This window comes from Volvox carteri, assembly GCF_000143455.1.
Source record: "Volvox carteri f. nagariensis unplaced genomic scaffold VOLCAscaffold_11, whole genome shotgun sequence".
Taxonomy (NCBI): domain Eukaryota; kingdom Viridiplantae; phylum Chlorophyta; class Chlorophyceae; order Chlamydomonadales; family Volvocaceae; genus Volvox; species Volvox carteri.
Window position 1 is genome coordinate 1,385,896 of NW_003307554.1, and position 14,883 is coordinate 1,400,778.

Sequence of the window (14,883 nt, forward strand, 5' to 3'; positions counted from 1 at the left end):
CTACCTTGCCGTCGCCGCTGCCGACGCGTTGCCAGCGGCACCGCTAGCGTCCCCGCCGTCGCGTTGCTGCCACCAGGACAGCACCCGCCGGCAGTTCCGCCATGCGACGTCGGTTACTGGCTCGTAATTGCCCTGACGCATCAGGTCCACAGCCGACTGGTAGAAGCCCTTGGCTCGCCGAATGAAGGCATCGCGAGCTCGATGCCACTTGCCTTTAAACCGGATTCGCTGCCTCGGTTCGGGGGTTGCACCGAGGGGGTTGTAACGGGGGGGAAACATTCAGATGCCAACGCATACACAACTCCGTGTTCTTTCCTTGGCGAAACAGAGCGGCGAGAAAGTTATCGAGGGGAAAGGTGAGATTTACGACACATCGAAGGAGCAACGCGTGGCGATTGGGGCACAGTGGATAGTAGAAGAGAAAGGTCATCAAAATTGCCAAGAATGCACAGCAGTGGTTAACCCTCGCATACATAACCGCCTGCTTGGATGCTGCCGCTTGATTAGCGGGCATCGATGCCTTCTGCTTCCGATGCACAACCCGCTGTGCTAGTACGATACACAGCCGTCCTGGCACGCCGTACACAAACGCTGGCAATGCTTGCTTCAAGGACATCAGGTCGACGAACGAGGGACGCATGAATGTATGTATGTCCCCAGTGGCTGCAGCGTGCAGTGTTAAGCACGCCAGCGGCCAGCATCAACACGGGTCCTGGAAGCAGACCTACTTACACACACACATACATACATACGCCATACCAGGAGACGTGGCGCAATGGATAGCGCATCAGACTTCGGATCTGAGGGTTGTGGGTTCGAGTCCCATCGTCTTCGATAGCTATTATCATCCAATACGATGACTTCGTTGAGACAGAATTCCTATATAGGGTTTGGCACCACTGGTAGGGCGCGACCATTGCCCCCGGGAGATCTCGGGATCGGTACCCGTTCGGGTCAAAGACCTTCCGATGGTGGAAGGCATTGCGCCCCTAGTTGATGGACGGTGGTGACCTGGGATAAAGTTAACCTGCGAGCCGACCAGAAATGGAGTTGGGCCGCTGTCGACCCGGCAGATTCCGTTGGATGCTGGTGGTGGGTGCGGAACCTGAGCGATCCACTGAGAAGTTGACTAGGGTGACTGAATGAGGGTGCCCCGAAATACCGGGGAAGGCAGGGTTTCGCAGGGTAGCTGCCACGGGCGAAGATACACCCCCCTGTTTCACACATCATACGCCACCCTTCTATACGGGTATGGACCGACGGCCCGTCCTGTAAAGCACTGGCCCATACCTTGTCAAGCGCCGCCGTCGTCACCTTCTCAGAGGGGAGAGGTGGTGAACTCTTGGAAGGCTTTTCCTTGGTGCAGACGGTGCATGAGGCAGTGGGCGCATGAGGGCGGTGCACCAGCCAGGAATCCGTAATCACCCAGAACGAGAATCTCAGGGCCGCCACGTGACGAACGTTAGTCACCTTGTTCCATGAGTAGCCCCTGCGCCCCCGTGCATGAGGCATGTGAGGGTGTCCAACACGGTTTTGCATTATGGGTCGTCCGTACTGGTCGAAGTACGCTTGCTTCAATGATCAATACCTTGACGCGCTTTGGGGGTCATGGATTGAGCCCTGGGGTTGGCGTTATCCAGACCTCATGCGCCTGGAGTGAGATGCCTGTGCATAGTGGCGCATAGTGGCGCACGTTGTTCGTGCTGAGCAACGGCATAGCGCCGCCGCCACGGGGGTCCCCTCGTAGCCCTTCCAAAACTGGCTTACCTGAAACGGGCGTCGTACGCAGGCAGTGCCATCCTGGCGTGAGGGGCACGCGACGAGGACCAGGCCAATGGCGGGCGGGTGGGATTTCAGGGGCCGAAAAGGGATGGTGGGTTGGGGCAAATTAAGGGAGCCTGAGGGCATACTGGAGAGGCGATGATGGGGAAGAAATACCTGGTGCTGGTGCTGGTGCTGGTGGTGCTGGTGCTTGCAAGATGTGGCACGGAATCCGCCAGGCGTACAGGAATCCGCCTGGAAGCTGAGCGGCCCTCACCTCCATGCGTCCTGCCTGCTAGGCGGTCCCGCAACCCTCCAGTTTTGTATCTGGTTGCCCTAATCCAGGTGCCTGTTCTGTTCCCTTGCTTGTGGGTTTTCCTACAAACGCTGTTTAACCGTGGCTGTGTGTGTGGCGTGTGTGTAGGTGTGTGTGTTGGTGTGTTGGTGTGTTGGTGTGTTGGTGTGTTGGTGTGTTGGTGTGTTGGTGTGTTGGTGTGTTGGTGTGTTGGTGTGTTGGTGTGTTGGTGTGTTGGTGTGTTGGTGTGTTGGTGTGTTGGTGTGTTGGTGTGTTGGTGTGTTGGTGTGTTGGTCTCTCCACTCAGCCCGTATCCACGCCATGGGTTTGCCGCCGTTTCCTTCCTTAACCCCCTGGCCCTATCTCCCTTGATGAGAAACCTCTGACCCTAGATTTGGTTAGATTTGGTTAGCACACTATACTCGCTTGGAGCGCTCACGGATGGCTCTAGCCGGAGTCATGACCCACCAGACGGTTCTTTCGTCCCAAGCTCCTAGCTATGGCCCACCTGGCGCCGATGAACCACGGCTCATAGCCAGGCCGGTAGCTGACCTGGTAGTCCAGCTTGCTCCGGAACCACTTATTGTAGTCGGTTGCGCTGTGGCCGGCTCGATACACATCGTATGCGAACGGGTAGATCTTCTCGGCCTTCTTCCACAAGGCAACCAGCCTGGTGCCTTTGGCGCTGTGGGGAACTGTGGCGGTCAGGGTGTGGGAGGGGAATGGGAATGCCCGTGCGGGGAGGGGAGGAGTAGGTGCGAGTGGTAGGGGCCGTGTGCGTGTGCGACATAGCGCGGAAGGGTGCCCCTTCATCCATCTATCGCCAGTTCATGACTATCAGGCAACGGAGCCTTACCTCGGCATGTAAAATCTTATTTGGCAGAGGTGTTCTCTGCGCTGAATAGGCCAATTAGATGCCGTATCTATAAGGGCTGCTGTGTGTGAGTGTGTGTGTTACGTGGTTGACGCCACATTCCCCGTGTTAGTCGGTCCAGCACTGATCTAAGAATTGTGTGAAAACAATGTCCAAAGTCGGTTCACGCTATCCACGGGTTTGTTTGAAGGATTGTATTTCCGCACGCATTCACGGTACCTCTATTTGTGCCCCCGGCCCCCCGGGGTTGCCGAACCTGCCACTGCCAAGTCCGCCACGGCTTCCCGCCCGGGTAAGCTCAGCCGTCGTTGCGTATCGAAGGCGGGGATGACCCACACAGTGCGCTCTGCCTCCGCCCGCCGTTGCAGCTCGGCAGCCCTGTATGCGGTCGTATGCACGGCGGGTGCAAGGACATACACATCACTCAGTTCTTATGTTTTAGGCTTAAAGCTTCGCACTGTGCTTAGCGGGGCTTTGCAGCGCTCTCCGTTCTACCTCCGTCCCTTCTATGTTGTTGTATATCACTGCGATTGTGCTTTTGGCTAGCCCGTTGCGTTTGTATGTAGCTCTCTCTTCGGCAGAATCCTTCAGGAGCCCCGGCTTTCTTTCGGTTCCCGTCGAACTGCTATGCTCCCTTTGGTCCCCGTACACCTGGTTCGGTTCGACAGAAGGTGCTGCGAAAGGCTCAAGCTGGGAGACAGGTCCACGTCCACCATTGCCACGAGAGGAGTATCCGCTGCCAGGATTGCTGCATTGCGCAGCGCGTTAATAGGCATTAGCGCGGCCATCACCTCGTCGGCGACCAGCTCATACAGCAGCATTAACCGAAGTACACAGGCCCCGATTGCGGTTGCGGCCGGGGTAGCACCAGCATCAGCATCAGCACCGGCGGCGGCTGCGGCGGCAGCCGCCGTGGCGTTGGCGTTGCTGACGGCGCGACTGCCGCCAGCGGCGCCAGTAAGATCTAAAAAGGAAGGAAAGGAGTATGATGGCGCTGGCGGCGGCTGTGCATCCAGATCCCGAAAGAGAGCCTCCAGGGTGGCGGTCGCGTTGCGCAGCGCCGCTGCATTCGACTCCGAAAGGCGAGGCTCACAAGCCCCGGCAGTAGCTGCCGCGGCCGCGGCGGCGGTACTGCCTCCGCCGGCGCTGTAGCTATTGGGCTCATGGGGCGTCGGGGTCCCACTGTCGCTGATGGGAGCTGTCCCGTCAGTCCGTGCGGTGCCGTCACAGGTCCCGCCATTGGCCTGTCTGCCTTCCCAAGGCTCCCGCCGGACCAGAGGCAGGTAGACGGCCGCCGCGAGGGGGCCACTGGGATAGCTGCGGCACTGGGCCGCGAGTGCCTGCAGTAGCAGCAACAGCAGCAGGCGCCGCGGCGGCAGCGGCGTGATGCGCGTCGACCTGTGAATAGTTTTGAGGCCATGGTTCGAGGGTTCGATGCTGGTTGTGTTGTTGTGGATGGCGGATCACGCGGTGTCGCCGGTGTACGGTTATTGCACGGGACTGTACGGCATACATCCTTCGGGAACGCACCATACTTGAGCTATGCAAAGCTGAAGCCCGGAGCACTTGACAGCGTTCATTGATCGCTTAGAGCATCGAGTTTGGTATGCATCGATCCCCGGGAACTAGATCCATCCAAGTTTTACGATCCAAGGCGCCCAGCTGCCAAGGAGCTGTTAATAAGAGCCATTATGTTGGCAGTATCAGTGTTATCTTCAGACCCACCTTCAGCCTGTGGAGATCGGTGATGGTGAAGATTGTAACAGGCAGGGCTGGCTGCCTGTTGCTCCACCACACTTGATGCAAGCGCATGCTGCAAGGAGAAATGCATAATCGCGCATTTTTAATTATTATTATCTATATGCACATCTTCAAAATAATGGTGATATGGAACGTTTAGTGTCTTTTAGCGGACTGTCTCGGACTGCTTCGTAAGGCTCGAGGTGCATGACTCGTGGCAGATGCCTCGAGCGCCCGACCCGCGATGCACACCTTTTACTGGGGGATCCATCCAGGAAGTCACTAAAGTTTGTGGGGTTTGCGCTGTATAGAGCATTGTAGCATAGCTTCAGCTCTTTCGCAGGCGTGTCCCAGTAGCCCCAGTCACGTCGTCTGCCACCTCCATCAAGCGTTGCCGCTCTGACGGAAGCGCTATATAAACCAAGGTACATCAATATAATCATGCATAACCCGCAGTATGCTGCTGTATTCAAGTGCATATTCCAATAGGTGACTAAGGACAGATAGAACGCTCAGCTCGGCAATTTCCAGGGGTTGTTGGAAAGCGCCTGGGAATCCGGATGTCCAAATGTACAATAAGGATAGTAATAATTCATGAAGGATATTTGCAACTTGCGAGCATTGCAGGGTGCTTCAGTATAAAACCTGGACTTAACTGATGTGTACGGAATCGCCTGCTTACGGCTAGTTTTAGGGTTGAACTTGAAGCCATGACCCCTGCGTCTCCCATTAGCTGCTGAGTTCTGTATGCCAGGCCAGGAAGTGTCGGGATCCTGCTTATCTTTTCCTACCTTTTTGATCAGGGAAGATCTTCCCTGCCTGTTTTTATTCAAGGCTGGTTGTAGCTTGGTGATTTTGTTGAACTTTTAGTTCCTCCAACAGGCAATGGCATGCACTCCTGCAGCCGATCCAGACCCCCTCAAACCCATTTGCCAACCCAGGCTCATCACCTCAGCGAACACCCATGTCGATGCCCAAGCGATGCCGCGTGGATATACCGTGCGCGAGGGGCTTCGTCAGACTAGTAGTAGTGGTTGCTGCTTGCGTCTGTGCTCCGCATTCTCGATTTTCGATCTCTGCATGGTGGTTCAGGCTTAGTCCCTTTTGAGGGCGCTTGCTTGTTTTCCGCTTCATTTGGCCGCTCTATTCTTCCGGTTACTTCCGTTACTTCCGGTTACTTCTGTTACTTCCGTTACTTCTGTTACTTCCGTTACTTCTGTTACTTCTGTAACCGTCCGAATCATCGACTTTTCTCTTCACAAAGACCAAACAAACTGCTGCATACCGAGGTAACGCACAGAAAAGCTCCCTTCGTAACCTCCATACCCTGTTCCGTAGGCTTAGACAGTCTTAGACGCGTACCCGAGGCTCCGCACGGCCTGCACATTTTCAGGGCTCGCACACGACGCCACGCAGTTGCAACCTAGCTATCAACAAGCTCTCAACGCCAACGTCGCCACCACTGGCCGCGCGAAGCTCATCAACACGGTAGGACAAAGTCACTCAATCGGTAGCCTTGGAAAGGCCGTACGCCCGTACCTTGCCGCACTGGCACTCACCCGTTCTCATTCAATGATCCCCGACCGCTACGATTGGAATTACTGGGTCTTAACAGCGGGTTCTTTTATCCGACGGAACCATTTTGAGGCTGCACGCTATTCAGTGTCTTGTGGAGCTTGTAAGAGCTTGTAATGGACGGTCCAGATCGCATAACCTAAGCGACAGCAGCATGGAAGCCGGGGAGCCTAAAGCGCACAGGATTATTAGCCACAAACCATGGCTACTTCGAGGCGCCGTGCCGTGTACGACTTGTGCTGAGAGTATTAACACGGTGGAAAAACAACACCGCGCGTACTCAGGCGCGATAAGCCGAATGGACCACATAGCGGTTTCTGCTCGTCGACGAGTTCATCCCAGGAATGGCACTTGGCGCCATCGACCACCACCGCCATCGACCACCCCCGCCATCCACTACCTCCACCATCGACTACCTCCACCATCGACTACCTCCACCACTGATCCTGGCGGCGACGTTTACGTTCCAGATACCGTGATGTCTGCGGTCGCTGCCGCCCCGGCACCAGGGCCAGCGTCAGCAGCAGCATTAACACCAGCCAACGCCAACGCCTCATTCAGTACCGCCGCCGCTAGCTTACCGAGCTCCTGTCGCAACTGGCATAACGCTCGGCGGCGGTTGAAGATGACGTCATCTTCCATGCTGAGGATGCGCATCATCACATCCACCTCACGCTCCCCGGGCCGTTGCAGGAACACGTGCTCCTCCCTGGTGGAGGTCCACAAGAGGGGAAAGGGGGAGGAAAAAAGGAGGAGGAAAGAAAAGGAAGAAGATAATGGAGAAGGCGGAGCCGCAGAGAATTCCGTGAAGGGACCACACAACTGACGAGGGGCTGTGAAGTAGTAGCCTTAGGCAGGCAAGCAGACAAGCAGATGATCGACCCTCCGAAACCTACTTGAAAAATGAGTAGACGTCCAGCATCTTTTGTGTGACGATCATGGGGACACATGTAGTGAGCGACGCCAGAACTGTTGAGCTGATGCGCGTCTTGAAGTACTGCAGAGTACGAAGCCGTACAGTATTAAGGACACCGTTGGTAGTTGATCTTTTCCTGAAGCGCGTTGCTCTGGAGTTGCCCTAGTAAAGGACCTTCCCTGCAAACAACCCGCACCCATATCGCGGGGCCCCCCCACCACACCGTGGACTCTCCCTCCGCCGTGAAAAGGTGCGGAACGAGAGTAGGAGACATAAGTCGTACCTGGTTGCTGCCAAAGGCGGGTACCAGGGCATAGCTGCTGTAGATCTTCTGCCAAAAGTCCTGAAGAGGAGGAGAGGGAGGAGGAGGAGGAGGAGGAGGAGGGGTTGAAATAGGTTTGGTGCGGGTGAGATGGCGTACATGCAGCCGACATTTTCAGCAGGAACGGGGTTGACTTGGAATGTTTTAGGGGGTCCGGACTCCAGGAGGGGACGAGGCTAATGCGGGATTCGAATTATAGGTCCAGGATCACACGAATGGGGCCAGCACTTCCGTCCTTCCGCGGCAGCCACGCATGCCAACAACCGGCGGCTTCGTAGAGTCTGAGCCTTCCCTTTGGTTCCACTTTTGGCTATTTACATGACTTGCGTTGTATCATTTGGGTGGGAGTCTAGTTCGTCATGTTCGTCCCAAGTGCAGTGCACGGCCAGCTGGCCACGCACACACGCACAGCCGACTACAACCGAAAGCACAGTCCCGGAGGTGTAGCAGTATCCGTATGCTTATTGTTATAATTTATGCATATATAGAAATACATAGGTTATTTGACGTGAAGCTTGCGTGCCGCAAGAAAACTTTCTTCATTTTTAAACGTCCGTGCGGCTTTGACAGTGACTTTCATTATGCAACTAGACCGCGAAGTAGTCATCATTGCAGCCTAATTTGTTATAACGACACCTCTAGGTCCATATAAATATTTAGGATTCCCGGCAAGCGTGTACCAGCACGTTGCGCGCCATAAGAACTCCTTTGCACAAGATCTTCCGGCCTGCAGGCAGATGCCTTCAAACAGAGGGTATAAAAAAATTCATAGGAGCATGAATTTTGTCCTGACTCCGTATCATTTGCCAACATAAGCCGAGATGCAGGCAAGAAACGCTACCCCGCCGCCGCCTGCACCAGCCAAGGGAAGTATACGCGAAGGCAGCCGCTAGAGCTCACCGGGTAAGACAGCCCGCTGTAGAACTCCACGCGGTGATCTAGAGCCAGCGGAATGTCGAGGTCACGACGCTTGCCCTTGCCCAGTACCGTCACGTTGATTGTGCCCACGCCTGCATGTGTGGGTCGATGATGGTCCTGACCCTGCTGCAACAGCTGCTCCCAAAGACTGCTGAAATTACGGATAAGGCCCGAGCCCCGCGCCGTTGTCCACTTGCGCAGGGTGCCCTGGAGGGTGAGGAGCGGGCGCAAGGCCAAGAAGAGAGAAGAGAGGATCAGACGCCAAGGGGGAACCAGGACTATGTCCGAAATGCGCACACGTAATTTTTCGGGGCAAGTCCTGTCCCACCTCACCTGTACCACAAAGCCCCGGAGACAAGTATGGGAGGTGCATTCCACGGGAGGTTTATACGCCGCCACCATAGTAGCCCAATTCACTAGCTTGCTGCGAAGCCGGCTTCTGTTTGGGGCCGTAGCATAGAGCGGAATGGAGCGGGGGCGTTCGGGGCAGACATGATAAAGGGAGTCCTCACTTGGTAAGCCGCTTGAAAGATCGATTTGAATGTGCTAAGCATTCTGCATCTATGAGAGGGGGTGACCTTTACCATCTGGACTTGTCCAGAAGCGATTTATTTCCAAAAAGACATAATTTCTTACAGCACAGGAAAAACGCCCACCAGGAGGAATCGAACCTCTGGGCCTCCCGGCCCCTACGGATTTGAAGTCCGCACCCAACGCCAGTCAAGGTCAGGTAGGCGACATTTTTAAAACCTAACGATTTATATATTTCAGTGCAAAGTTTTAATGTATACAGGGAATACAAAATCTTCCACTCAACATTTCCTGACAAGCGTAAAGCGTAATTGATCCTGCGGACGCTAACAAGATACAAAGAAGTTACAGTACAGGAGGACATACGGATTGGAGGCCGGTTCCCAGCTACAACACCGTCACTACTAGAGGACACAAGTAAAACACCAGCTAGCTCCTCGCTCACAAGGTCACGCAGTCCACTAGTTGTCCAATCAAGCCACCTCGCTGGCCCTAACACCGCGAACTGCCAGTATTCAAATATACTGATGGTTGCAGGCCACGTAGACTTTAGGTCTTGTGGAGAAAAATAAGACTAGAATACATTTGTTGTATGGGCCCTGTGCGGCGGCGTGAGACGTCCATGGTTGTGTGTCACACGACATGCCAGCATCATCCACCACACCATCCATACAGCCATACATAGCCAGCCCCCTCCACTCCCACAATCCATTCCAACCGCACAAAGCAAGAGACACGTAACCTAAACCTGCCGCCGGCTACCAGTCCGTACACCCGGTACATGCATGCCCCTCCATGCACCCCGCCTGTTCCGCTGGTTAGCTTACCGTACGGCAGTCGCCACGTGTGGGGCCAGCGCCATCAGCTGAAGCGGCGCGGGTGGCCGCACCAGGAAGCGGCTGCCCTTCCCGATAAGATCCGCACGATGGACCAGAAGCACCAACAGGCGAGGTCGGAGGACGCGGGCGACGGCATGACAGGTCTGTGCGGCAGTATACCGGTGAATAGCGGTATTACTTGTTAGGCAGCGCCGAACGGTAGGTTGTTTGTAGACTGTCGGAATGCGATCAGGCAGGGTATGGAGGGTGCCGGGTTCAAGATATAAAAAGCGGTGTCCCTTTGGCAACATCCCACGTGCTTCACACCTCCCATCGCATGCTTTGGTCGGCATCTACGTGCTCACGGTGTCTTTGTCGAGCTCCGGGGAGATACAGACCAATAAGTCGACCGGGCCCCAGTCAAGGTGCGGCCGCATCTGCTCGGCCGCCGCCAGTGCGCCCGCAGCTGTACAGAGCTCGAAGCGGTGCCTTCCATGAAGCACGTGGCAAATGATGTGAAGGGCGGGAGCCGGGAGGCAGCGGAGGGGACGGAGGTCCATTCGTGTGTGGAGGGAGGGGGGAGGGAGGGGGGAAAGCCAGGGAGCAGGGGGCCAGGGCTGTGGGGGAACGTTGGCGGCTGACCAGGGCTTCTGAAGCCATCCTGACGCTGAGGTATATACATGAGGGGTTGATGCCGTGCACATGCACACGCGGTTTACGGCCGAAAACCCTGGTGACACGGACTGATCGTTACCGGGGTTATCTGTTGGTATTGCAAAATACCACATCTGTTCCGGAAGTCCATGTTATCGGAGGCATGGGCGGCGGCGGATCGCCTGTCCTAGCTTCGGCCGGGGTACCCACGTCCTTGGCCGTCCCTGCCTCAACTGGTCTAGGGTTTGAAGCGTGTTTGTCTGAAGATGCGGACCCAGATTGCCAAATCAGGACCGGGACAGTCCATCCGAGAAGCTGTCCACCTGAGTACACTAACGGAGGGGCCAGCCGAGGAAATCGGAACTGTCAGCTCCAGAATTCCGTTCAATAGTTATGAGACGATTACTATGCCTTATGCTCAGTATTTCAAGGTTTGGAGGTCTCATCAGGATGAGTTTTTAGGCAAGAGGAACTAAGATATATCAAACATCGCAGACGTTGCAGTCGGAACATTATCAGAAGATAGTATAACATAAAACATGCATTATATCTGAAGTTGCCTTCTTAGCTAAAAAGCCGCCCGCCACTTACCAGCTGGGGTGTTCTGGAGCAATCCCCAGCCATTTTAACAGCCCGGAAGGCGGCGGCCGCTTCAGCCCGCGCATCCCGTTCTTCTTGCTGCTGTTGCCTGAGCCGTTGCTGCTGCTGTTGCCGCTGCAATCATTCCTCGACGATGCCATCCAGACAGCTTGGGGCTCCGTCCGCAGATAAGTTCTTACTGTGTCCACTGCGCCGGCGAAAACCTGGAGATGTGGTAACGGGAATCCGAACACACAGCAGAAGGCAGGAGAGAAAAAATCGTTTTGGGAGCGGCTAATGCGCAAGTATCGGATGTAAGTATAAGCTGTCCGGTCGCCCAGCCTGGCCCAGCGTTGCCGAGGATGGTCGGGTGTAGCAGCGAAACCGCCCCACCTCAAAATGTGCGGGGACATCATTAAAAATTGTGACTTTTATGTTTGAGGAAGGGGCTGAAGAGGCGAAGATTGCGCTGACGGCAAGGAAGGCAACAGCTGACACGACACGCCAGAGCTTTCGCTGCCACAGCAATACATAGTTAAAATTATTGTTCAACATAACAGCATTTATTATTTGGATGCTTTCTATGGATGTGCTTTCCTAGTCACGATACATAATCGGCGATGATGAACGTCATGGGCGCCCAACGTGTTTGGAAACAAAATGCATGTAAAAATGTTCTTGGATGTAAAAAGTAACAGATTATTTTAACTGCGAATACTGAAATGGCTGCCTTGGAGTGCGTCGATCAGCTCGAGGACCTCGCCGATGAAACCGACCTTGTCGAAGCCGATGAAACCGATCTTGTTCCATTCCAATAATAGTTTACACTTTCTGTAAACAAAATTCGTAAGTTTATATTATCTGGTCAGCTCTAGATTTTGCGAGCTCCGATCGCGTCGCTTATGGCGTTCCAGTAGTGGCATCGACTCTACCATCAAGCAGCAACAATTTTCCTTCTCTCAAAGTCTGTTACATACCTCAAGCGTTGTTGTCACCGCATCAAGCCCTAGAAATCAAAACCTTCACGGTGTATCCACCAGCGCAATGTCCGTCTGTGAGTTGCTTACCGCTTCCCTTGGGGGCGGTCCAGAAGCATCCTAAGGCGTCTGGATAAAAAGCGAAGAGGAAGGTGTTGCTTTATTTAATGGTTGAATGAAAGGTCCTTTGTGTAAAAAGGAAGCCAGCGGCGGCAGCCCGCTGATGTCGTGCAGGTGCAAAACGGACTTCCAGACCGCACGATTCACGCAGTACGCTTGAGCTGAGGGGCCAGCTGCCAATGACGAGCAACACCGCAGCTAGCGCCCAAAAGGACGGTCACTATTTCCTGAACTGCCGGACGCAAGCACCATAACGCAACTGGAACGAGGCCGGCTGGCGCGTTTTCTCACCACGCCTCCTCTATCTTCCTTGTTGCAAATGCTCGACGCGTGTGTGCGTATGTGTGTGTGTGTGTTATTGAGGTTCGCTGCTCTTGGACGAAGCTTTCGGACTGTCCACGTCATACCCTGGGGTTTACGAAGGCCGGGCAACTTGGAGCCCTGAAGGCCGTATGTGCAACGGTCCCTGTGCCACGTAACCGCTTCCGACACCAGACGCAACACACGAGCCCCACTTTCGCTCTTTCTCCCCCTAATCCCCGAGATCCCCATCCCCCAATCCCCGACCTCCACGCCACCAGGAGTCACGACCGTGTCGTCGTCTGGCCTCTTCCTTCACTCCCAAATCGGAACAGGCCCTCTGCTCGTGTGAAGGTGAAGGTGAATGTCCAACAGAGCTCACTCGCAACGCGTTTCCCAGTCCATCTTTCCTGATCTGCGTCTTGCTGTCTCTGCCCCATGCATGGGGATTCCAGGCGGGCAGAGACAAGTGCGACCATGCAACCCCCGTCCCGAGGTGCCCCGAGCTGCGGGCTCCCCCCGTACTTCTCCTTCGGCAAACACCGCCATCGCATGGATTTACAACCAGTAGGAACACCCAAGCCGTCCCTATGGCTGCGCTGCACAAGATACAATCCGCAATCCACGACGTCATGTTCCCCCATGTTCTCCCACCACCCGCCATACTGCGGGCTTCCCGACCAGTCCCAACCTTCCAAGCAAGCCTTCCACTTGCTCCGCCCACCTACCCACCTCTCCCGCATGCCAGCGCCAGAATCTGGGAGCCAAAAGACTCAGCCCTCCTCCTCCTCCTCCTTCCCAAACACACGACAACCTCGCCGCACACAACCACCTTCGCCATGCACCCTTCGCACGAGATCATTTTAAAATGCCCACACAGCATCCTGCTCCGGCCCCCCCCCATAACTCTCCCAACCACCCACAACCATCACCACTATCTTCGATGCCCTCTCCCACTGCTGCTGCCACCGCTATTGCTGTTACTGCTAACGCTATTGTTGCTACTGCTAGAGCTGTTGGTGCTGTCACTGCTAGCGCTATTGGTGCTGTTACTGCTGCTACTGCTATTACCAGGCGAACCCCGGTGCCGCCTTCCACCCAGCACAGGTTCGGACTTGGGCAGCCCGGTGACGCGCTCCTGCTGCTGCTGCTGCTGCTGCTGCTGGTGGTAGTTGAGCGGGTGTTGGTGCTGCTGCTGCTGTAGGCGGGCTCGCACCTTGGCTGCGGAGGCCGCCGGAATGTGAGCCTTAATGCCTGACGCCAGGGAGGGTGGTGCTTGCGGCATACGGGACTTGGATGCCTGCAAAACACACAACATGCACACGCACACGCGCTCGATCGCTCTCAGTTTAACTTTCACACACACGACGCCTTCCATGACATGGAAAAGCGAAAATTTTGCATCGCATGGACACCCATGCACACACACACACCGAGAGGTGCCGCAGCGCGTGCTGAGGTTGGTTGTGAGAGGGCCTTCATAGCCACCGCGCGCTCTTTCATCATCCAAATCACACGAGCGAGGCGGACATGAGACACCGGATGGGTCGCGCGCCCTCGGTCGGGCAGTACTAGGGGACTGTGGGACCGCTCACGTCCCTCTCCCCCCACAAGGAGGAGAGTGAGCACTTCGGCGGTCGTTCCGTTGGGGTATATATATATACGGTTAGGTGCCCCTGGCCAGCGTCCGGCCCGGATCAATGTATAACAGAAACACATACATACACACCAAGCGCAGACAGAGACACACAGAAACGCACACTCACACACACACAAGGAGCTTCGTAAGCACGCAGGCACAGAGGGAGAGGCAAACAGCTGCAGTAGCAGCAGCAGCAGCAGCAGCAGCAGCAGCGCGTACATCAGCACGCAGGCGAAACGTAAAAAATCACCAGGCAAGTTTTTCGCCAGGTAACAACCTTTACAAAGAGAGTTACAAGGGGGCGCTCCACAGAGAGGTGCGAAAGACGACACAAGCGGTACCGACCTGGGGTGCGGGTCGCTCTTGCCCGGGGGGGAGCCGATTCTTGGAATCCCCGAAGAAAAATCTGCGGGTTGGTTGGTTAGGTGGTTGGTTAGGTGGTTAAATAGGCGGTTGGTTGGGGTGGGTTGGCGGATGGGTGTGTTTCCCAGCGGAGGAGTGTAAAGCAAGGGGGAATACATACTGACAAACAGACAAACAGACAGCAAATGAAACAGGGGATAAGGAAACAGAATATATTCCCCTCTCCTCCCCGTACCCCACTACCCCCCCCCCCTACCAGCAGCCCCAGGGGCTCCCACCTCGCATTCACGAAGTCGTCGACCATGGGGTTGAAGGCGCAAATGGTGGCGGTGTTGAACATCTCCCGATACCGCTTGATGACCGCACCCTGGCGGAAGTGCTCCGCGTTCACATCACCCACAGCACAACCGCCGTCAACACCAACACCCTGGGAGCCGCTGGCGGCGTGTCCTGGAGGCGGCGGCGCCGGCGGCGGCGGCGGCAGCGTTCCCATCGTCA

General features: G+C 55.6%; 3 protein-coding genes across 3 annotated transcripts in view; all 3 read right to left on the reverse strand.

Moving 5' to 3' along the window:
- VOLCADRAFT_89141 (uncharacterized protein) lies at positions 1–5,101 on the reverse strand (the record flags this gene model as incomplete). The annotated part of the gene is made up of 8 exons (XM_002948802.1): positions 1–228; positions 1,291–1,489; positions 1,768–1,800; positions 2,565–2,751; positions 3,187–3,308; positions 3,582–4,270; positions 4,656–4,662; positions 4,923–5,101. The coding sequence occupies 8 exons, from the start codon at positions 5,099–5,101 to the stop codon at positions 1–3; spliced, it is 1,644 nt and encodes a 547-aa protein (XP_002948848.1).
- A 1,603-nt stretch (positions 5,102–6,704) lies between these two features.
- VOLCADRAFT_104053 (uncharacterized protein) lies at positions 6,705–8,947 on the reverse strand (the record flags this gene model as incomplete). The annotated part of the gene is made up of 5 exons (XM_002948803.1): positions 8,735–8,947; positions 8,384–8,608; positions 7,445–7,504; positions 7,142–7,242; positions 6,705–6,954 (listed from the first exon to the last, which is right to left on the reverse strand). The coding sequence occupies exons 1-5, from the start codon at positions 8,801–8,803 to the stop codon at positions 6,705–6,707; spliced, it is 705 nt and encodes a 234-aa protein (XP_002948849.1). The 5' UTR covers positions 8,804–8,947.
- Positions 8,948–9,506: 559 nt separating this feature from the next.
- VOLCADRAFT_89143 (uncharacterized protein) overlaps positions 9,507–14,883 on the reverse strand; it is a gene marked incomplete at both ends in the record, with an annotated part of 10,780 nt that continues 5,403 nt past the window's right edge. The window contains 9 exons of the mRNA XM_002948804.1: positions 9,507–9,531; positions 9,760–9,914; positions 10,116–10,239; positions 10,996–11,207; positions 11,377–11,432; positions 12,763–12,811; positions 13,597–13,680; positions 14,368–14,428; positions 14,664–14,835. Of these exons, the coding sequence (XP_002948850.1) occupies positions 9,507–9,531; positions 9,760–9,914; positions 10,116–10,239; positions 10,996–11,207; positions 11,377–11,432; positions 12,763–12,811; positions 13,597–13,680; positions 14,368–14,428; positions 14,664–14,835 (938 nt within the window). The remainder of the gene's footprint in view (positions 9,532–9,759; positions 9,915–10,115; positions 10,240–10,995; positions 11,208–11,376; positions 11,433–12,762; positions 12,812–13,596; positions 13,681–14,367; positions 14,429–14,663; positions 14,836–14,883) is intronic.